The 22,686-nt window shown below is 43.3% G+C and overlaps 1 protein-coding gene across 3 annotated transcripts in view; it reads right to left on the minus strand.

Annotated features, from left to right (window-relative positions):
* Positions 1-8,585: 8,585 nt before the first annotated feature.
* DNAJA3 (DnaJ heat shock protein family (Hsp40) member A3) overlaps positions 8,586-22,686 on the minus strand; it is a 60,177-nt gene continuing 46,076 nt past the window's right edge. For 2 of the 3 annotated variants that reach the window (XM_077141943.1, XM_077141941.1), the window contains exons 8-12: positions 22,554-22,682; positions 21,769-21,884; positions 20,748-20,845; positions 10,425-10,541; positions 8,586-9,848 (exon numbers count right to left, since the gene is read on the minus strand). In XM_077141943.1, coding sequence (XP_076998058.1) covers positions 10,438-10,541; positions 20,748-20,845; positions 21,769-21,884; positions 22,554-22,682 — 447 coding nt within the window. In that variant the 3' untranslated portion in view covers positions 8,586-9,848; positions 10,425-10,437. The remainder of the gene's footprint in view (positions 9,849-10,424; positions 10,542-20,747; positions 20,846-21,768; positions 21,885-22,553; positions 22,683-22,686) is intronic. The other variant, XM_077141942.1, reaches the window with a different exon arrangement.

Consider the following 22,686-nt stretch of genomic DNA (forward strand, 5'->3'; position numbering starts at 1 on the left):
AGAGTTGAAGATCACAGTAACAGAAATTAAAAATTCCCTGCAGGAGTTCAGCAGATTGCAGCTGGAGAGGAAAGAATCAGTGAACTTGAAGATAAGACCATTGAAATCATCCAGACTGAGGAGTAGAAAGAACGAAGAAGAGTGAACAAAGCCTGAGGAACTTGTGGAACACTGCTCTAGTTTGCTAGGTGCTGGAATGCAACACACCAGAGATGGATTGGCTTTTAATAAAAGGGGATTTATTCAGTTAAAAATGTATGGTTCTTTAGAGGAAAGGCAGCTAACTTTCAACTGAGGTTCTTTTCTTATGTGGGAAGCCACAGGGCGAACTCTGCTGGTCTTCTCTCCAGGCCTCTGGGTTCCAACAACTCTTCCTGGGGTGATTCCTTTCTGCATCTCAAAAGGCCTGGGCTGAGCTGCAAGTGCAGAGATGAGGTATGCTGAGCTGCTTGGGCTGTGCTATGTTGAGCTCTCTCATTTAAGCATCCAGTCAAATCAAACATCATTCATTGCGGCAGGCACACTTTCTAGACGACTGCAGATGTAATCAGTGACAGATGAGGTTCACATGCCATTGGCTCATATCCACAGCAATAGAACTAGGCACCTTCACCTTACCAAGTTGACACCTGAATCTAACTACCACAGGCACTTTCGAGAATGCTGATATATTCATTGCAGGAGTCCCAGAAGGAAAAAAAAGAAAGAGGCAGAAAGCATATTCAAAGAAATGGCTGAAAACTTCCTAAATTTAACAAAAGACATGAATACAAACATCCAGCATGTTCAATAAACTCCAAACAGGATAAATCTAAGTAGATCCAAACTGTACCATATGATAATCAAACTGTCAAATGCCAAAGATAGAGAATTCTGAATGTCACAAGAGAGAAGCAATATGCCATGTAAAAGAGAGCCTCCATAAGATTAGATTAAGTACTGATTCCTCATTAGAGACCATGGATGCAAGGCGGCAGTGGGAAGGAAGATTTACAGTGCTGAAAGCAAAAAATTGCCAATCAAAAATTCTATATCCATGAAATTGTCTTTCAAAAATGAGTGTAGATTAAGACATTACAAATTTCAAGATAAGCAAATGCTGAAGGACTTCATCAACACTAGACCAGTCCTAAATAAATGCTCGAGTTCTACAGGCTGAAAGTAAAGTACTCTAGATAATTGACTGAAGCCAAATGAAGAAATAAAATCCCCCATAAAGATAATGAATGACATGGGTAAATATAAATACCAGTACTATTGTATTTTGTATTTTTTACTCCCTACAGGATCTAAAAGGCAAATGCACACATTGGAATGATAAATCAACAGGTTTGGACTCAATACATAAATATCGAATTTGTGACAAGAACTATATAAAGGTGAGAGAATAGAGAGGTATAGGAACATTGCGTTTGTCTTTTATTGAAATTAAGCTGTTATTAAAGCAAATGAGATCGTTATGAATTTGGGTAAATTTAAGCCCATGGTAACTAAACAAAATATTAGAAAATACACAAACTTATAGGGACAGAAAGTAGAGTACAGGTTGCCAGTGGTAGGGGCAGAGGCAATGGGGTACCGCCAAATGTGTGTGGGGTTTTTGCTTGGGGCGGAGGGAAAGTAGTAGTAATGGATGGTAGTGAGGGCACTGCAACACTGTGAACATGATTATTCCCTCTGAATGGTATGCTTGGGAGAGGTTGGGATAGTGTACCCCAGAAAAACATGTTCTTAATCCATTCTTGTGGGTGTGAACCCATATTAAGTAGGGCCTTTTTGATGAGGTTACTTCAGTTACAGTGTGGCCCAACTCAGTCAGGATGGGTCTTAATCCTATGACTGGAATCCTTTACAAGCAGAATGAAATTCAGAGAAAGTCACAGAAGCAAAAACCTAAGTTTCAATGTAACCTGCAAGAGAAGGGAGAGCAGGAGATGCTGCCATGTGCACTGCCATGTGACAGAGCAGCCCAGCACCAAGGATCATCAGCAGTCAGTCCCAGAATACCAGTCTCTGGAAAGAAAGCATCACCTTGCTGATGCCTTGATTTGGACTTTTCCTAGCTCAAAACTGTGAACGAATGAGTTCTCATTGTTTAAGTCAACCTACTGCATGGTATTTGCTTGAGCAGCCAAGGAAACTAAAACAGATCGAGAGATATATATGTGTGTATAAAGACAGAGAGACAGAGAGAGACAAACAAAAAATGACAATTAAATGCAATTTGTGGTAATAGATGGCTCTAAGAATGGATGAGAAAGCCTCAAACAGACAGTACTGGAACATAAAGCTTTCTATCAATGTTACATTTAAGGTGACTACATAGGTGAATATACTTGTTCTTAGGAAATGTATGTGGAACTATTGTGTGTTCTAAGAGTATGATGTGTGGAACTTGTTCTCACATACTCACTAGATAGGTAGTGCTTTAGTTTGCTAAAGCTGCCAGATTACAATATACCAGAAACGGAATGGCTTTTTAAAAAGGTGATTTACTAAGTTGCAAGTTTACAGTTCTTAGGCTATAAAAATGTCCAAACCTAGGCATCCAGATAAAGACACCTTGGCTCAAGAAAGGTTGATGGGTCCGAACACCTCTGTCAGCTGGGAAGGCACATGGTGACATCTGTTAGCTTTCTCCATGGCTTCTTATTTTGTAAGGCTTCCCCAAGGGTATTTACTTTCTTCATCTCCAAAGGTCCCTAGCTGTGTGGGCTCTAAAGCTTTTCCAAAAGTTTCCCTCTTAAAGGACTCCAGTAAGCAATCTTACCTTGAATGGGTGGACACATCTTCATGGAAACCACCTAATCAAAAGATCCCACCCAGCAATACTGAATCAGGGTTAAAGAACATGACTTTTCTGGGGTAGACAACAGTTTCACCCAGGATAGGGAAGTAGGTAGGCAGGTAAGTAGGTAAGCAGGTAGATAGGAAGAAAGAATGATCCAGCAGAGTTGGCAAACTATTAAAATTGGTGGTTCTGGGTATCTGGAGGGTAGGGGTATGTTACAGTAGTCTGTATGGGGTTTGTATTATTTTTACAACTGTCTTGTAAGTTTGAAATTAGTTCAAAGTAAAAAGTAAAACACACACACAGACACATATCTATATATAGAGATATACAGATAGATTTTTTTTTTTTTAAAGAAAGTTTGTTTGTGGGATTTGGACAAGGGTGGCAACTACTGGGGCACTGATAGTATTAAAATTCAAATAAAAATTTAATTCAAATTAAAAATTCAAAATAATAAGAATCAAGCTAAAGTTTTCGCCCAGTCCCTCTTTCCCTGAAAAAGATGGGATTTGGGGAGGGGTAGCCCGTGCAGGCTTAAGGGATCATTTGGGAAACGTGGAGTGTCCTAAAGGCTCTGGTCTTAGTTCAAATAGATGTGAAGATGGAGTTCTCTGGCATATAAGTTGAATCATATAACATCTGTCTTTTAGTGTCTGGTTTATTTCACTCAACATGCTATCTTTAAGATTCACCTATGTTGTAGATCTTTTTTTTATGATTTAGTAATATTCCACAGAAGGATGTACCACATTTTGTTTATCCATTTATCAGCTGATGGACAGTTGGGTTGCTTCCAACTTTTGGCTATCATGAATAAAGTAGCTATAAATAATGATGTACAAATATTTGAGTCCCTGCTTTCAATTCTTTTAGTATATATTAAGTGGGATTGCTGGATCATAATTCTATGTTCAACTCTCCAAGGAGCCCCCAAACTTGTTTCCACAATGCTTGCACCACTTTACAAGGCTAACAAGGTATAAGCATTCCTGTTTCTCTGCATCTTCGCCAACTTAAATTTTCTTTTTAAATAACAGCCATCCTAGTGGGTGGGAAGTGGTATCTCATTGTGGTTTTGATTTGTCTTTCCCTAATGACCAATGATGTTGAATATCTTTTCATGTGCTTATTGGTGATCTGTGTATCTTTTGGAGAAATGTCTATTCAAGTAACTTGCCCATTTAAAAACTTGGTTGTATTTCTATTGCTCAGTTATAGCAGTTCTACATATATTCTGGTTATTAAACCCTTATCAGATATATGGCTAGCAATTATTGTCTTCCATTCTTTAGGATGCCTTTTCACTTTCTTAATAAAGTCCTTTGATGTACAAAGGTTTTCAACTTCGATGAAGTCCATTTTAATTACTTTTTCTTTTATGGCTTGTGTTTTTGGTGTCAGATCTCAGAAATTACTACCAAATCCAAGATTATAGAGGTTACCACTGTTTGCTCTAAGAGTTTTATGGTTTTAGCTTCTATGCTTAAATGCTTGATTCATTTAATTTTTGTATATGGTATGTGGGTAAGGGTCTAACTTCATTCTTTTGCCAGTGAATACCCAGTTTTCTCAGCACCACTGTTGAAGGGACTGTTCTTTCTCCCATTTAATGTACTTGGCACCCTTGTAAAAAATCAATTTGCCATAGATGTACAAGTCGGGGCTTCTTCTTTATTGTCAATTGATTATTTTTTAAATTGTGAAATATATATACAAAAAAGCAGTAAGTTTCTAAGTATACTGTAACAAGTACTCAAAATAAGATCTCAAAGTTTAGCGTGTATATATATATATATATATATATGGTGCTACACTTTTAGGTTTTTCCTTAGAGCTGCTCCAAGACACTGGAAACTAAAAAGAAATATCAGTATAATGATTCAGCAGTTATACTCACTTGTTAAATCCTAACTTCTCTGTTAATTCCTTTTCCTTTGATCCTTCTCTCAATCTTTAGGGATATTTGGGTTATAACCATTTTAACTTGTTTCATGTTGAAGAGCAGTGTTGACAAAATGGGAGAGGGGATGGAATTGATGTTCCCGAAGAGACTGGCATCTCTGAGTTTCAGGACTTATCTTGCCCAGGAACCTTCTGAAGGTTTTAGATTTCTGAAGAATAAACTTAGAGTGTGTACAACTTCTATAAGATCTCAGAGCACTGGGTGTTCTTTAGGGTTAACAGAAATGACATTAGATGGGGTAAGAAGAGCTTCAGAATAGCCTCTGAACTCTATTTAAACTCTCTTAGCCACTGCTGCCTTATTTCATTACATTTCTTCTCCCCCTTTCGTTCAGGAAGGCCTTGTTGATCTCACGGAGCCAGGATAAGGTTCAATTCTGGGAGTCATGTCCCACATTGCCAGAGAGAATCAAACCCCTGGACATTATGTCCCATATCAGGGGGTGGGTAATGATTTTCCTTATACAGTTGGGCTTAGAGAGAGGTGACATCTGAGCAACAAAAGAGGATTTCTGGAAGTAACTCGTAAGCATAATTATAACTAGACTTAGCTTCGCCACTACAGAAATAAATCTTGTAAGAGCAAGCCTTAAGATTAGGGGCTTGGTTTATTTGGTACAAAATTTATATTTTGACTAGTGTATTTCCTAATATATAGTTTAATTGAACACCATAAGTACATGGAACCTTGAATAGGGCATGAGATTTTGTAGGCTTGTTCAGTGTGATGCCCTGATAAATCCCAGTGTGATTTGTAAAAAAGTATTTGCAAGGTTCCCTTGGAGGAATGGCGAGAAAGGGGGAAAATTCTGCTTTCCCATTTGGAGAATTCCTGATATTCTCACAAGCAGTGAGGATAACAAAATCAATAGGCCAAGCCCTCAATTTGGGGGGTTGTTAACATGAAATTTTTCCCCACAAAGGACAGGCTAAGCCTACTTAAAATTAGGCCTAAGAGTCACCTCCAAAGAACCTCTTTTGTTGCTCAGATGTGGCCTATCTCCACAACAAGCAAACTCACTGCCCCCCCCACCCTGGGTGTAAACCTCTCTGATAACATGGGACAGAAATCCTAGAATGAGCTGAGACTCAGCATCAAGGGACTGAGAAAACCTTCTTGACTGAAAGGGGGAAGAGAGAAATGAGACAAAATAAAGTGTGGTGGCTGAGAGATTTCAAACAGAGTCAAGAGGTTATCCTGGAGGTTATTCTTACACATTATATAGATATCCCCTCTTTAGTTTAAGGTATATTAGAGAGGACAGAGGGAAGTGCCTGAAACTGTAGAGCCGTGTTTCAGTAGCCATGTTTCTTGAAGATGATTGTATAATGATATAGCTTTTCTGACTGTGTGATTGTGAAAACCTTATGTCTGATACTCCTTTTATCTATGATACAGACAGATGAGTAAAAAATATGGATTAAAAATAAATAAATAATAGAGGGAACAAATGTTAAAATAAATTGGGTAAATGGAAATACTAATGGTCAATGAGAGGGAGGGGTAAGGGGTATATGTGATTTTTTTACTTTTTATTTCTTTTTCTGGAGTGATGCAAATGTTCTAAGAAATTATCATGGTGATGAACACACAACAATGTGATGATATTACGAGCTACTGATTGTATACTATGTATGAAATTTTTGTATGTTAAGAATGCTTGTGTTTGTATGTTGCTTATCAAAAACATTAAAAAAAAAAAAAGATACAGGGTTTGGCCTATTAGTTTGGGAGTCCCTAGTGTTTGACAGAGTATCCGGGGTTTCCCAGGAGGGAAAGTTTAACAATTCCATATTTTTTCTCCACTCCTGGGGCTTCTTTTGAGGTAATAAAAATGTTCTAAAATTGATCGTAATGGTTGCACAACTCTGTGAATAACTAAAACCCACTGAGTTGTATACTTTAAATAGATGAATGTATGGTATGTGAATTATATCTCAATAAAGCTGTTTTTTAAAAAATGAATGACCAGCTTCTCTTGGAAATTATCAGATCCAGTAGCATTGGTTTGAATTCCTGTGGAGCCAGCTTGGTTGGGGCTGAAAGGCATGAGCCTTTCAGATGGGAAGTCCAGCTTCCACCACAGCTGCCTGCCTCCTGGACACCGAGGCTGCAGTCGATGTTCTTGGTCACTTTACTTCTGCTATTTAATGTAAAGTTCCTTATTGGCCCATTTATGACCCTTTAAGAGGGTCGGGCCAAATAAAGATAATCTCTAGTCAAAAGACAAGGTGCAGATTTCACACTGTTTATTATTATACAAGAGTGCTAAGGCAAGCCTTCTGCATGCTCAGATCCTCAGTATGGGAGGGGGGCAAGTGTTGCAGGAGAATAAAGGGAGGGGCTGGGGCAGTCCCTATGCTCGGGGGGAGTCAGAAGACACTGGAGGCTCATGGAACAGGAAAGGATTCCTGTATGTTGAGGGGGGATGTTGATAACAGGGAAGAAAGCAGACAGAAGCCATTCTACCAGAACCCCAAGGACTAACTATAAGGATGATAGCTTGGGTGGGAAACAAAAGCAGAGTAGGGCCCTGAATGTGGGACCAGAGCCAAGGTCCAATTCCCAAGCCTCTAAATCTTCCACAAAAGGACTGTACCTTCTTTGCAGCCAATCTTCCGAACAGTTCAGACAATGCTAAACAGCCATCTTTTTCTTCCCTTCTCCCAATCCAAAGGCTCAGGGGAGCATAGAAATGTCTGTGTTGTTTTTTTTTTTTCCAACATGCGCAGGCACCAGGAATCGAACCTGGGTCCTCTGGCATGGCAGGCAAGCATTCTTGCCTGCTGAGCCACCGTGGCCTGCCTGCGTCTGTGTGTTTTTCTTTTTTTTATATGCCTTACTCACACCCAGCTCCAACTCAGAGGCTGCAAAGAAATCTGGTGGCAAATGCCTCAGGAGCAGCCTGTGGAAATGACCCAAATCTAGCCTCCAAGTACAATCCATTCTAAAGAGGTTGCACTGCCATCTTCTGGCCTTCTGGGGAAATGGCACACCCGTGCCCCAATTACAGTATCTGACAATAAGAAATACACCTTTTTCTGCAAGTCCTTCTCTAGATTACTGAGAGTGGGTTGACTTCTCCAAGCATAAAATGTAAGCTTTTGTGAGAGAGGGACAGTGGATGGCTCCATGCTGCTACCCTCAGGATTAGTAAATACATATTTGTTGAATGAATTAAAAGTATCTGAAATTAGTAGGATGTCACAGCAGAGCCTCTTCTGAATCCATCGACTCTGCCCTCACCTCTTTCTCTTTCCCAGCCACTCCAGCAAACCCATACACCTCACCTGCTCAGTCCAGAGTCCCAGTTGCGTGCTTGGTGCTTGCTCTAACTGGGCAGGCATGGGGGCTTTCGGAGAGAAGGTCTCTGCCAGTAGCCCCAACTAGTTAAACCACAGTGAGTGAAAATGTTAACATAAGAAAATGTAAAGACTCTGGAAGTAATGGAAGTATAACAACCAAGTGACATAAAAAACAATCGTGTAGGGACCTCGATGAGGAGGCTGCCCTGTCTCTCCAACCAGGTTCCAAAAGAAAAAGCCATGCCCCAAATGTAGAATATTCATTCTAACAGAACGTTGTTTCATGGCCAGCCCCCTACCATGAGAAGTGCGGTAAGCTCCTGCAAAGGCATCACACAGCCACCGTATGTCCGCTCCAGCGGGTGGGTGTGACAAGAAGGTGGGTGAAGTGGGCACCCTCTCCAGCTGGCCCACTAAGAAGACAGAGGCCTCCCCCAGGGAGAAACTAGACGGCCCGACCTGCAGCCTCCTAAGTCACTTGAAGAAAGGTACGTGAACTCTTGCAAAGAAGAAATGACCACGATTTAGGTTTTAAATATCTCTTTGCAGTAGATAATCTTATTTACATTGATCAGAATCATTTTACATTCTTAAACCTGACACTAACAGATGCTTTATTTTAGTAAATTATAAAGGGGGAAAAAAGGAAACTATTCAGAAATGTTCTTCATTAACCTGTCTTACTATAGCTGGAAGATCTTGAAACACACGGAAACGGCAATTTCCAACAAAGCAGTGGCTGTGGAAATAGTGTTTTGATGATTTAACTGCAAAGAACCTAGAACTGTTTGAACTGTGTTTTTCTTTTTGAACAAACATTTACGCAGGAAAAGACAATGATTCTTAATTGAATAATTTAAAGACATTCTTGAAAATAAATGTCAGCAGTCTAAGTGGTGAGAACAAGCCCCTGGCTGGCACCAGAGACAGGGCTCAGCATGATGAAGCCACCGAGTTCAATCCCAGAACAGTGGCTGCAGGACAGCTGTGGGTCTGCAGAAGGGCAGGGTCCCTACCCATGGCCCATCCTAAAACAACAGAGCTCACCTGGCAGGACAAGGAACATCCTGCATGGGTGGAAGGGAAGGTGGTTTGTCCTGACAAAGACCAATACCCACATGGTCAGGAAGGGGCACTCTCCCTGGAGCCCCTGAGTCTTCGTGTGTGTTTCCCCCATGCCCCTAAAGTGTCCACTTTCAGGCTGCTCGGACCCCTGGGAATTAAAAACAAACTTCGAGAGGAACAACTGTGGTAGAGGCAGAGCCTGTGGCAGGCAGGACAGTGGTGGGGGGCGTGCAGGGTGCAGATTCCCAGAGTGACCACCTATCAAAATAGACTCATTCGAGATGCCTGACATTTGCTAAGAGGGAAATCAATCAATCAATCAAATCAATTAATTCTGTGCGGTTTAAGGCTTCCTTTTTAAGCTGTAAGCATGGCCTTTAATTCTTTAAGATCTCCACCGCATTCAATTTCAAATTAGAGCTTTAGGTCTGAAGAAGTATCCGCCTGCCTACCTCTACCCCAAGGCAGGAAGAGGCTAAATTACCTACCCGCAAACAGGAAACATACCAACCCCTGAGGCATCAACATCTTCCTGCCCTGCGCTCCCCAGTAATCCCTTTCCAGGAAGATGCGTTGTCACATGATTCTGTTGTTGCCAAGGAGTCCAAAGGCTGCAACAGGCAGGGTCCCGCTGCTGTTCTGAAATCCTCCTGGCTCTGAGGTGTCCTGGCCATGAGGAATGGCTGCTGTGTCCCGGTCTAGTTTCCAGTGGACCTTTTTCCTGAGTAGAGGAGACAAACAGTGACTTTCTCGTGGCAGCACATCAAGAACTCATCCATGTGGGCAAGCTCTTATTAATCCCTGGACAGTGCCTGTACACGTGGATCAAGAGCTCCAGCCACTGGAAAACAGCACAAATTCCAAGGGGGGTACAGGAGCCGTAGCAAGTGGGCGCTCTTCCAGGCACCAGACCCAAGGCTGGGCGCCTCCACACCCCAGGCCAGATGGCCCCATGGCAAACTGCAAGATGGCAGGGGGGAAGGAGGTCTGAGTTCTAGGCCTGGCTCTGCTACAAACATGACCATGGGCAGCCTGGCCTCACCACTGTGGGCAGGAAAGCAGACTGCCAAAACCCAGTCTCGCCAGTGAGTGGGAAGAGCAGATGCTGGCAGCTGTGCTGATGCAGCCCTGGGATGCCAGCAGGCTCGTGCACAAGTACCCGAGAGACTGGGTTCTAAGCAGAACCAGATTTATCAGAACTGGTACCTCTTCCAACTCCTAGAGGGGCGTGGTGTTGGTTAAAGTGAAAGAAAACAGGAATTGGTTCATAAGGGAAAAAACCTCAAGAGTTGCCTACCTCGGCTGGGCTATCAGGAGGTAAACATTTTCTTAAGTTTGGAAAGGAAGCCCTCCTTGTCCTCCCCAGCCTCAGGCCTAGCCTTGCCTCCTGCAGAGCTATCCATGGCACTGCCACCTGGGCACAAACAGTAGAAAGAACAGGGTCAGGGGCACACACTTCCATGCATCACGACCCAGGCCCACCGACCCACACCATGGCCACCCAAGGCCTGGCATCCAGGGGCAACCAAGTGCCACCCCAAGAAAAGGGGGGCCATTACCACGTTAGCAAGAACTATCTGACTTGTCAGATGACTGAAGCCAAGAGGCTGCTCAGTATTCCAACTTCAAATCATGAACCGCAAAAGGCAACAAGAAATAGAGACTGACAATGACCAGCTGTCTCTAGTCTGAATTATAACAACAAACCCTACCCAGCACAGGTGCCTAAGCGGGCAGTTCAGGCCAGTTCCCTCGCATTAGGCATTCAACCCTGAGGAAAACTTTCCTGCTTAACGGTTACAGATGACAAAGGTGGAACAGGGGGGGTTAGGCGGTTTCTCAAGGTCACAGACCCAGTAAGCAGGAGTGGAACTGAGTTCAAACCCAAGCAGTCTTACTCCAAAGTCTAGGTTCTTAACCACGAGGCTTCTGCTTCTTCATATTTATATGAAGCTAAATAATAAAGCCAAGACAAGATCCTCTATTTAGGCCAACTACCCAGATTCTAACTGCACACACGCAGACAGTAATGTCTCCAGGATGCTCAGAGAAGGGACTCAGTGCCACATGGAACCCTATAACTGTACAACTCTTCTTCATACTAGAGAAGGATGCCACTGTATTTGATGGAGGATGCTCCCTCATCTAAGGATGTCTAACCCTAAATGCTCCTGATAGAGGGAAACTGTCCTACTGTTTCTTTGGAGCCCAGGTTGAGACTACCTAAAATAACTTGGCTGCACAATGCATTATTTTAAAGATCTGCCAACCACTAGGTAAGGAGGGCATACACATATGAGAGCAAGCAAGTGTGCCTTTCACTGCCTTTTGGACTACAGACCTGTACCCAACATTCTATACTGTAGGCTCATTCTCACTGTGCTATGACCAGATACCAAAGACAGAGTGTAAGAGACAAACATGGCCCCAAGATCTCAGTCTGAATCAGACACCTTTGTCAATGTGAGGCCCAAAGCTGTGGGGCAACAGGGCCCCTGTAGAGGTTGGAAGGGAGACATTCTGCAGAGGCAGGAGGAGGAGGAGGTACCTGCAGGGGTGGGAGGAGGAGGAGACATCTGCAGAGGCAGGAGGAAGAGGAAGAGGCATCTGCAGGGGTAGGAGGAGGAGACACTGCAGGGGTGGGAGAAGGAGGAGATATCTGCAGAGGCAGGAGGAAGAGGAAGAGGAAGAGGTACCTGCAGGGGCAGGAGGAGGAGGAGGCACCTGCAGGGGCGGGAGGAGGAGGAGACATCTGCAGAGGCAGGAGGAGGAGGAGACACCTGCAGGGGCGGGAGGAGGAGGAGACATCTGCAGAGGCAGGAGGAGGAGAAGGAGGAGGCACCTGCAGGGGTGGGAGGAGGAAGAGACATCTGCAGGGGCAGGAGGAGGATGAGGCACCTGCAGGGGTGGGAGGAGGAGGAGACATCTGCAGAGGCAGGAGGAGGAGGAGGCACTTGCAGGGGTGGGAGGAGGAGGAGACATCTGCAGAGGCAGGAGGAGGAGGAGGCACCTGCAGGGGTGGGAGGAGGAAGAGACATCTGCAGGGGCAGGAGGAGGATGAGGCACCTGCAGGGGCGGGAGGAGGAGGAGACATCTGCAGAGGCAGGAGGAGGAGGAGGCACCTGCAGGGGCGGGAGGAGGAGACATCTGCAGAGGCAGGAGGAGGAGGAGGCACCTGCAGAGGTAGGAGGAGGAGGAGGCACCTGCAGGGGCGGGAGGAGGAGGAGACACTTGCAGGGGTGGTAGGAGGAGAGGCCTGCAGAGGTAGGAGGAGGGGAGGCATCCTGGGTACATCAGCACTTACCTGTTGGACTTGGGGAGGGACAATGGCATACCCTTCCCGCCCTGGCTTGCTCTCAGAGGAATACTGGTGACCACAACAAGGAAAGGGCTAAATGAGATCTGAGTAAGCATGAAAGTAAAGCAGCTAGGGTGGCATCCCAAGTCCAGGGCTCTATGGACGAGGAGCCGGGCTCCTCAAGGCAGGCAGAGGCTGAGTGCACTCACTGCTGCAGGGCCTGAAGAACGCAGATGAGGCCACCTGCCCTTAGCCCTTAGCATGCCTTTTTATTTAAAATCTTAAATAACAAAAATAAAAATGGACTCTTAACCCAAAGGAATCCATAAAATTTCTAATTACTCCTGGGCCTTCCATGACAAAGGAGAGCAGCAGTACTGAAATGGGCTAGGTCCTCAGTGGGTAAGGGGACGGTCTTGGTGCTGAGAATGTCTGTGTCTGTCACATGAGATGAGGTACTAGTCATGGAGCTTTTACGAAGGCCCAGGTGCTGTGCCAAATGCTGCACCTACGTGACTTTATTTAATCACATAAAAACTCTATGAAGGAGTTATTACTGTTATCCTCAATTACAGATGAGGGCACTGGGTTCAGAAAAGTTAAATCATTTGCCCAAGGTTTCACAGCTAGTAATGGCAGACCTGGAATTTGAAACATCTAACTTCAGAACCCAAGCTCTTAATCACTAGTAAAAATGGAACGAAATTCCAGAAGTAGCACCAAAAACTGCTCAGTAACTGTTCTCCCTCTCCTTCCCCAACGCCAAATGCTGTCCCTGCCACCTGGAGGGGAAGAAGTGGCTGGAATCCCACGAGCTTGCATATTTGAGTCACAGTGGCCAAAGTCAGGAAGAGCTGGTACAAGCACCTGTTTGTCTACTCCTTGATATTATATGACTCAAACAGGACAACAAAAATCAAAACAACAAAACATAAGTGCACACCCAGAAATTCTCCTCACCTACCATCAGGTATGATGGTCTCATCTCTCTTTTTATTTTAACTTTAGCTAAAAGGGGAAAGAGCTCCTTCAGGGATTAGGTTTACTGCTAGGGACATGAAAAGATTATGGGCAACTGAATTTAAAATTCAGGGACATGAATGGATATGGGCAACTGAATTCAAAATTCTGAACCAAATGTCAGTAATCAACCATGAGCTTCTGTACATAGATAATGAAGTCTATAAGCGAAATCTGTAAATATATCACTTTTCTCCAAGCCCTGATTTCTCTGAGGACTAGCCTGGGCTAGGAGGAGGGAAGGTCCTTCTAGGATGTCCTGGTCTCTCAGGGGCTTTCTGAGTGATAGGATTACAGATACAGAGCTGAGAGCTTTACTCCCCAAACTTTTCCAAATAAAGCTGGCACACAGTGTTTGTACTCTAGGAAAAGAAGGAAATGCCTGGGACAGAAGCCCACTCCGACAGGAGGGGCCGCTCAGCTAGCCACAGACAGGACTTGCATGTGGGACAGTCCCGCACACCCGCCTCACACCCCACACGGATCTCCTGAGAGCCATCTCTTCTTTGGAGCATTTCCCTGACAATGGGTAGGGAGCTGAATTCAAATGAACATGACAGTACTGACCGGGAACGGATTATCTGCAGGCACTGGGAGTACGAAGAAGAAACAATTAATTTCTTACAGGACTTGATGGTTGTTTATAAGGCATGCAAGAGGAAGACTAACCAGACAACAACCCTTCTGACCGTGTGAGGAAAAATGTTTTCCCCATGGTAATAACTCCTGGAGCAATAAGAAAGGTCTAGCACTTACTTGTGGATTGTCCAGTCTTCCCACATTATAATGAAATCCTTGTACATCGCTTCTCACTACATGGTAAATGCTAAAGAAGTATTTGAAGAACAGAAGCCAACGGGAATAAAGGATGTGGCTTGTGAGGAACAGGTCAACTCCACAGGGGAGGTGCAGTCCACACTCACAGCCTGACTAGAGACGTCTGCACACAGACGTGAAGGTCAGCAGGGCTCTGCACTGCCTCCACTTCTGCTGAAAGGTCTCCTCACTGCTTCCTCTCACTTTCACCCTACATAAAGGCGACAGACTATCAACTCTATTAGTCAGGCTAGGGAAGACAAACAGCATGTACAATCTCTAAATTACTTATGTTGAGCTCTGGAAAGGTTTCTATGCTTTCAGCTGACTATAGACATGTATTATAACAAAAATTAATGATGATCCAGAAACAACACAACGAGCCATGAGTGTATATCTGACTAGAAAGGTGAGGAAGTCATGCCACATCCTCAAAATGCCCCCCCATGTCCTGTGTCTTCTTGCCAGAAGAAGTGGTTGCTCAACTCTGGGAGCTAAGAGCACTCAAGCACATTGTGGGGTTCACAACTTCTTGGTTCACAGACTTGGAAGAGACTAGGGTCAGCGACAAAGGGTTTCAGTTGCTGCAACACGGAACAGAAATCAACACGAGACACTAAATCCATTAAAAACTCTGAGTCAATTGCCTACATAATTGTTTTATTCTGAATGCCTTCTAGGTTCCCTTTCTCCATAATGAAAATAAGTCTCCAACAATACCTAGGAAATATCTGTATTTGTAAACGACTCTCATCAGTCTCTAAGTATTCAGGTGAACTTAGAGAATGACACGACCCTCACATCTATGGCCAATTAATTTGTGACAAGGGTGCCAAGTCCACTCAATGGGAAAAGAAGTCTCATCAACAGATGGTGCTGGGAAAACTGGATATCCATATCCAAAAAATGAAGGTGGACCCTACCTCATACTATATAAAAGTCAACAACTCAAAATGGAACAAGACCTAGGGGGCTGCGAGGGTGGTTCAGTGGTAGGATTCTCGCCTGCCATGTGGGAGATCTGGGTTTGATTCCTGGCCCGTGCACTTCCCCCCCCCCCCAAAAAAAAACAAAAACAAACAAAAAACCAAAAAAAACCCCAAAAGATTCAACAAATGGTGCTGCAATAACGGGACATTCACATGGAAAAAGGATGAAATGTGGACTCCCCCTCCAAAAAAAAAGGAGCAAGGCCCCAACTATACAACTTCTAGAAAATATAGGGAAGCATCTTTAGGACCTTGTATTAGGCAGTGTTTTCTTAGACTTTACACCAAAAGTACAAGCAACAAAAGAAAAATAGATAAATGGGATATCATCAAATTTAAAAAACATTTGTGCACCAAGATATTGAAAACCACACATCCCATAAGGATTTAAAAATCTAGAATACATAAAGAAACCCTACAACTTAACAATAAAAAGACAAATAACCTAATTTAAAAATGAGCAAAAGATTTGAAGACATTTTTTCAAAAAGGAAATACAAATGACTAAAAACGTACAAGAAAAGATGTTAAACATCACTAGTTATCAGGGAAATGCAAATCAAAACCACAATGAGATATCATTTCACACCTACTAAAATGGCCACTGCTAAACAAACATAACACTACAAATGTTGGCGAGGATGTAGAGAAACAGGAATACTTATTCACTGCTGGTAGGAATGTAAAATGGTACAGCAGCCATAGAAGACAGCTTGGTGGTTCCTCAGGAAGCTATGTACAGAACTGCCGTATGATCTGGTAATCCTGTTACTAGGTATATACTCAGAAGAACTGAAAGCAGGATGTGAAAGACATTTACACACCAATGTTCACAGTTGCATTATTTACAATTGCCAGAAGATGGAAACAACCCAAGTGTTCATCAACAGATGAATGGATAAACAAAATGTGGTATATATGAACGACAGAATATTATTCAGCAGTAAGAAGGAATGAACTCCTGAAATATACAACAACATGGATGAACCTTGAGGACATTATGGTGAGTGAAATAAGTTAGACACAAAAGGACAAGTATTTTATGATGTCACTGATATAAACTAATTAAAATATGTAAACTCATAGACATAAAATGTAGAATATAGGTTACCAGGATATAGGATGAGGCTAAAAAATCGGGAATGGTTGCTTAAAATGCACAGAATGTTTAACTAGGGTGAACTTAAACATTTGGAAATGGACAGAGGGGATGGTAGCACGTTATTGTGAGAATAACTAACAGTGTGAATGGTGTGTGAGTGTGGTGGAAACGGGAAGTTTAGAGTCATGTATGTCATAGAAGGAAGGTTGGGGGTTAGAACATGGGAATATATAAAACAGTGAATCTTGTGGTGGAAAATGCCCATAATTAACTGTACAGATATAAAAAAGTTTGTTCATGAACTAGAGCAGATGTACAATACGATTATAAGGAGTTAATAACAGAAGGGTATATGGAAAAAATGTAGCTATCACAAACTGTGGACTATAGTTAACAGTAATATTTTAATATTCTTTCATCAGTAATAACAAATGTACCACACTAATACTATGGGTCAATAATATGGGGAGATAAAGAGTGTGGGAAGATTAGGATTTTTTTTTTTTTATTTTCTGGAGTAATGAAAATGTTCTAAATTTGATCATGGGGCTGTATACACAACTATATGATGCCACTGTGAACCAGTGATTATACATTTTAGATGGTTTCTATGTTGTGTGAATATCTCAATAAAATTGCATTAAACAAAGAATCCAGAGTATAGGTTACCAAGAGATAGTATGAAGGTAGAGAATGGGGAGCGGCTGCTTCCTGTGTGTAAAATTTTTAACTAGGTTAAATGTTTAGAAATGGACAGAGGTGATTAGGGTAAGTATAATTAACAGCACTGAATTATGAGTGTGATTGTGGTTGAAAGGGGACTGTGTAGTCATGTTATACCATTAGAAGGAGAGCTAGAGGAAGAAAAAAGGGACTGTATAACACAGGGAACCCTGCTGTGAATGATAAAGGTGGTTAGGAGTACAAATATAAGAATGTTCTTTCGTGACTAGAACAAATGTATGTCACAACTACAACGTGTTACAACATATACAATGTATGTATACATTGTATACATACAATGGAATATTATTCAGCCGTAAAAAGGAATGAAGTTCTGATATATGTAAGAACATGAATCAACCTTGAAGACATCATGTTGAGTGAAATAAGCCAGACACAAAGGACATATATGTATTGTCATGCTGATACAATATAATTAGAATAAATAAACTCATAGTCAGAAAGTAGAATACAGGTTACCAGGAGCTGAGGGTGGAGTAAGAAATGGGAAGTTAAAGCTTAATTGGTAAAGAATTTCTATTTGGGGTGATGGAAGTGTGGCAATGCATGGCGGTGATGGTAGTAGAGCATTGTGAATGTAATTAACACCACTGAATTATGTTGTTGAATGTGATTAGAAGGGGAAATTTTAGGTTGTGTATATGTTAGCTGAATACAAATTAAAACAAACAAAAAAATGACTATTATATGGTGAACCCTAATGTAAACTGCTGATTACAATTAATAGGATGTTTAAGAATACTCTTTACCCATTTGTAACAAAGATACCATACAAATGCAGTGTTAATATGAAAAATTGCACGTGTAAGGGAGAGTAAATGGAAATATACTTTCTGCATGATTTTTCTGTCTCTAATAAAAAATAATAAAAACGAAAAGTTAAAAAAAAACGACATGAGTATGTCTTTATCCCAAGAACAACTGATAAATGAATGCAAACCACTCAAGTATAACTCTTGTTAAAAGTTCTGTTGAATGCCTACCATAAAAGATTGTTCTACTTAGATAAAGCACTGTCAGTACGGTACCAGGAAATAAGAATTATACATACTATAACGTTTCATATGTGGACTGCAAAGTAACTTTCTTGAAGGTGTAGTGAGAGACTCCATCACACCTGGGCAGCAGACCCGAGACAGTGTGCCCCTGAAGTCTATTCTGAGATTCTTAATTATCATTTAAAAATACAATTTGGGAGTGGGCCACGATGGCTCAGCAGGCAGAGTTCTCGCCTGCCATGCTGGAGACCTGGGTTCAATTCCTGGTGCCTGTCCATGTGAAAAAAAAAAATTTAATAATAATAATTTGGCATACCCATTTTAGTTAGAACCAACTTCAGAAATGCATCCAATACATATATTAAGGTTAAACTATATGTAGCAAAACGTATATCACTAAGAATCTAAAACGAAAATCTGGCAAAGTATTTGGCATACAACGGACTCCCAATAAATCTTGGCTGAATGAGTGAACCGGCTCATTAGGGTAAGGAAACATGAACTCAGTTAGGGTTCTAAGGATACTAACAAACTGGCCATATCGTCAACTCTCACTTTAAGCTATCAGAGAAAAGTTTAAAAATCAACCTGCTATAGCTGATAACTAACTTTCAAACAGAAAAAATGCTCATGTCCTTCTCAGGGCTCAGCTCCAGCAGATCCGAAGTTCCCTGCGTGGGCAGGGAGAAGAAGGGAAGCGCATGTGAGAGCTGTCTACAAAACCCAGATTTCACATGTCAGGAGACTGGGGGAATATTCGGGTTTCAGGAATGTGCTGATTTGAATCTATTATGCACTCCAGAAAAGCCATGTTTTAATCCTGATGCAATCCTGTGAGTACAGCCATTTCTTTTAATCCTAATTCAATACTGTAGGACAGAAACTTTTGATTAGATTAGCTCCACAGAGAGGCGGCGTGCCCAATTGTAGGTGTTCTTTTGATTAGATGGAGATATGACTCCACCCATTCTAAGTGGGTCTTGATTAGCTTACTGGAATCTTTTAAAAGAGGAAACATTTTTGAAGAGGGCTCAGTTCTGACCCCAGAGCTGACACAGATGCCAACACGTGGAGAACAGAGACATGGATGCTGGAGATGTTTGGAGCCTAGCAGACATCACCATGAGATGTGAAGTAAGCCAGAACCTGGAGAGAGCCAAGGGAAGCCAAGAGATGAAAGCCAGCCCTGGAGAAGCAAAGTGAGGAACCCCCACAGGAACAGAGGCTGAAATCAATGGAGCCCAGGAGCAAGGGACCAGCAGATGCCAGCCATGTGAATATCCAGCTGACAGAGGTGTTCAATGACCTATTGGCATTCCCTGAATTAAGATATCTTTCCCTGGATGCCTTAGTTTGGGTATTTTTATAGGCTTAGAATGGTAAACTAGTAACTTATTAAATTCTTCTTTTTTAAAAGCCATTCCAGCAGCTTACTAACTAACACAAGGAAGAAAGGGAGGAAAGAGACGCCAGAGGCACACTGGATTGCTGGGGTAACTAGTTCGATATGACAACAAAAGGAGAAAACTATTAAACAAGTAACCATTCAGGGCCTTGACAGTGTATAGACAGGGTTTGTGGTGGCAACTTTTTCACTGAGAACTTCTGGTCACAGACTCAGTAGGCGCTCAATTAAAGTTCACACAAAGGAGGCTGCTGCTGCTGAACAACCCAGTTCCTGCCACCCCAGGGGCTTCATGACCAAGCTCTCCGCCTCACTGGAAAACTCACACCCAGCTCAAAACACCTGCTCTGAAGTACTGTACATAATTTAACGCTGCTGATGTTCTAAGAACTTGAGAGGAGCATCCAGCCCAGAAAAAAACAAAATGATGCAACAGGGATGAAACATGTTGTACAGCTGAAGCTAATTATACCCTCAGCACAGCCTTCTCTGAACCAACAGACTTCCCAATAAACAGGGACAGGGCTCCCTCTGGCAGAGCTGCCCACCTACCTCCCACCAGAACAGCAGCTGCGATTACGACGTGTACCACCAAAGCTTCTGCCTGCAAATCTTTTTGTATGAAATCACTAATATTTATCTGTGTTCTACTGATAAAACGTGAGGACACTGAGCTGAGAGTAAATAAGGCTTCTGTCCATGGCCAGATGAATTCAAAGTTAGACACACTGTAAAACTGCAGATTTGGAGGCATATGATAATGGTTTTTGATTGTTGTGATTGCTGTTGTTTACAAGACACTCTGAAATATCTGTTAAACATAGTGGGTTAGGAACACACAGATCTTTCGACACATCTTTTCCTTAAGCTTTTATATGAAACTCTCCCATGGGATGTGCCCAAGGTAACAGAGCAAGTGGCAGAACCAAGGATAGAACTCAGAGGACCAGCTCTCTAAGCCACACAGCTGTTATCTGTAAGGAAGTCTTCTAGTGCTCTCTTACCTCAAACATGTACAACATACACATGAAGAAAAGATGAGAAGTTTTCCATCTTTAAGCCAAGGCTACTGCTTCAGTTGTTCCTACCGCCCAGCTCTCCTCCTTTCACAGCACTTTTGGAAGCTTCAAGATGATCTCCGAGTGGCAAACCCTTACCGTGCTTCTCTGCATCTTCCACTTTCAGGGATTCAGAGGACACTACAGGCTACTTTAAAGTTCTGGCAGGCACTGCCCGGGGACGCCTTACCAGTGCTGGTGCTGGTGACACCGTTCACTGTCCCTTCCACGTCAGTCTCATCCTCGGCATAGCTCAGGATCAGGCTCTGCTGCCGGCTAGTGAGACGCCTATGAACCGAGCAGAATTTGCACATCAGGGGTTCCTCTGAGCAGAAGATGCTGATGTACCCAGTGTTCACCCTATACAAGCTGGTGGATTGGGGGGAGCATATGGATGCACCCAGGCTCTAGGCCCAGGAGCAGGTGAAAGGGACCCAGCCTGAGCCAGTGAGGAGAACTTGAAAAGACGTGGCTTCCAAACTTCTAGGAAGAAAATTTCCTAAATGCTCTAAGGTGGTTGAAAGAACTGCCACTGTGGTTATGCTAAATACAGTTTTACTAGGGGGCGGGGGAGGAAAGAGTTGTGATGTGTGTTTGGATGAGAGAAAGGCAGGTAAGAAATTATCTAATGAAAAGGATGAGTGCTAGAAATGTGGTGCTCCCAAGCAAGGTGGGGGTGTGCCTCACTCAGGAGGGAAGCTCCCAGCACCATGCCCAGACCATCCTCTCAGAGGACAGAGCCATTGTGCACAGTGAGTTCTTTACAGATCTGTCTGATGTTGCTGTCATTCTCGGGAACTTGAAATCTCCCGAGAGTGGCAATAACACCCATAACACTCACTATACTACCATAACATTCACTATACTACATCAGCAAGGCAGCAACAGGCAAGCCTTTCCTACCAACTATTCGCTTCATCCTAACAACTCAACGAGGTTGCTTTTCTTTTTATTATGTCCACTTTACAAAAGGAGAGCTTAGGCAGGAAACCCCTGACTCAAAAAGAGAAGCATGCGGCCAAAGCCACTGAATTTCCAGAGGCAGAGCTCCAATAAGACCCTGGCGTTCTGGCTTGGAACAATGCTCTCAGCTACTGCACTGAACTGCTCGACCCAGGGGCTGGCAGTGGAAGTGCTAGGAGAGGGCTCCTCCCGAGGATGAGCATGTGCAGCGCTCTGGCTGACTGCAGCACTGCCCACGGGGTGCTTACTTGGGAACCCTTATCTTGATGTGTATGTAGTGGTCTCCATAGCCGTAGCTGTTAATCCGGGGGATGCCTTTCCCACTCATCCGGATCCTCTGGTCAGCCTGAACCCCAGGAGGGATCTACAAGGAAAGGAAATCTGTGGTTGATTTGGGGCTCTAGTTGCCCAAGTGAAAACACTTTTACTAAAGAAAGGCAATCTTATGGTGATTCCAAGGAAAGAACTTCTACTCAGTCTTCTAGACCTAAACTAACCACCATCACATGGAAAGCCAGGGATCCCCCAAAGCAGAGCCTACCACAAAGGACCTGTGTGCAGAGAGTTTTGGGCAGGGAAGACAAGGAAGAAGGAATGAGGGAGCACAGAGAGTGAGACACAGAAGGATGAAAAACTGAACTAGGACTGCCTGGCTCCTTGCAACTAGGGCCTGTTTCCACTGGAGCCCTCAAGAAGCATAGAGGATGGTTCTCCGAAGTGTCACCAGAGTGTGGGGTAGGCCCTGAGCCAGAATGAGAAAAGGAGCATGATCTTGAAACGGGATGAGTTGAGGTGGGAGACAGCAGTGCCCAGAAGCAACTAAGGTCCCCACAGCTGCACCAAATCTATTCTCCTTTCTGAATCCTGACATGACAGCCACCCATGGGCTATAGCCACGGCCAACCAGGTCCATTTCAGAACCAAAGGCTACCATGCAGAGCCACCATGCAGAGCCACCACACAGAGCCACACACAGAGCTACACAGAGAAAGGAGGCAGAAGCATCCCCCAACATCCCAGCCAGTCCTCTCACCGTCACATTGATTGTTTCGTACAGGCCCTGGGCTCTGGCCGTCCCACCAAGAATAGCTTGGGCAATAGAAATAAAGAGGTCGGAGTGGATGTCCGCGCCGTCTCTCCTGAACACGGGGCTCTTCTGCACCTGG

The sequence above is a fragment of the Tamandua tetradactyla genome, chromosome 23, assembly GCF_023851605.1.
Source record: "Tamandua tetradactyla isolate mTamTet1 chromosome 23, mTamTet1.pri, whole genome shotgun sequence".
Classification (NCBI taxonomy): domain Eukaryota; kingdom Metazoa; phylum Chordata; class Mammalia; order Pilosa; family Myrmecophagidae; genus Tamandua; species Tamandua tetradactyla.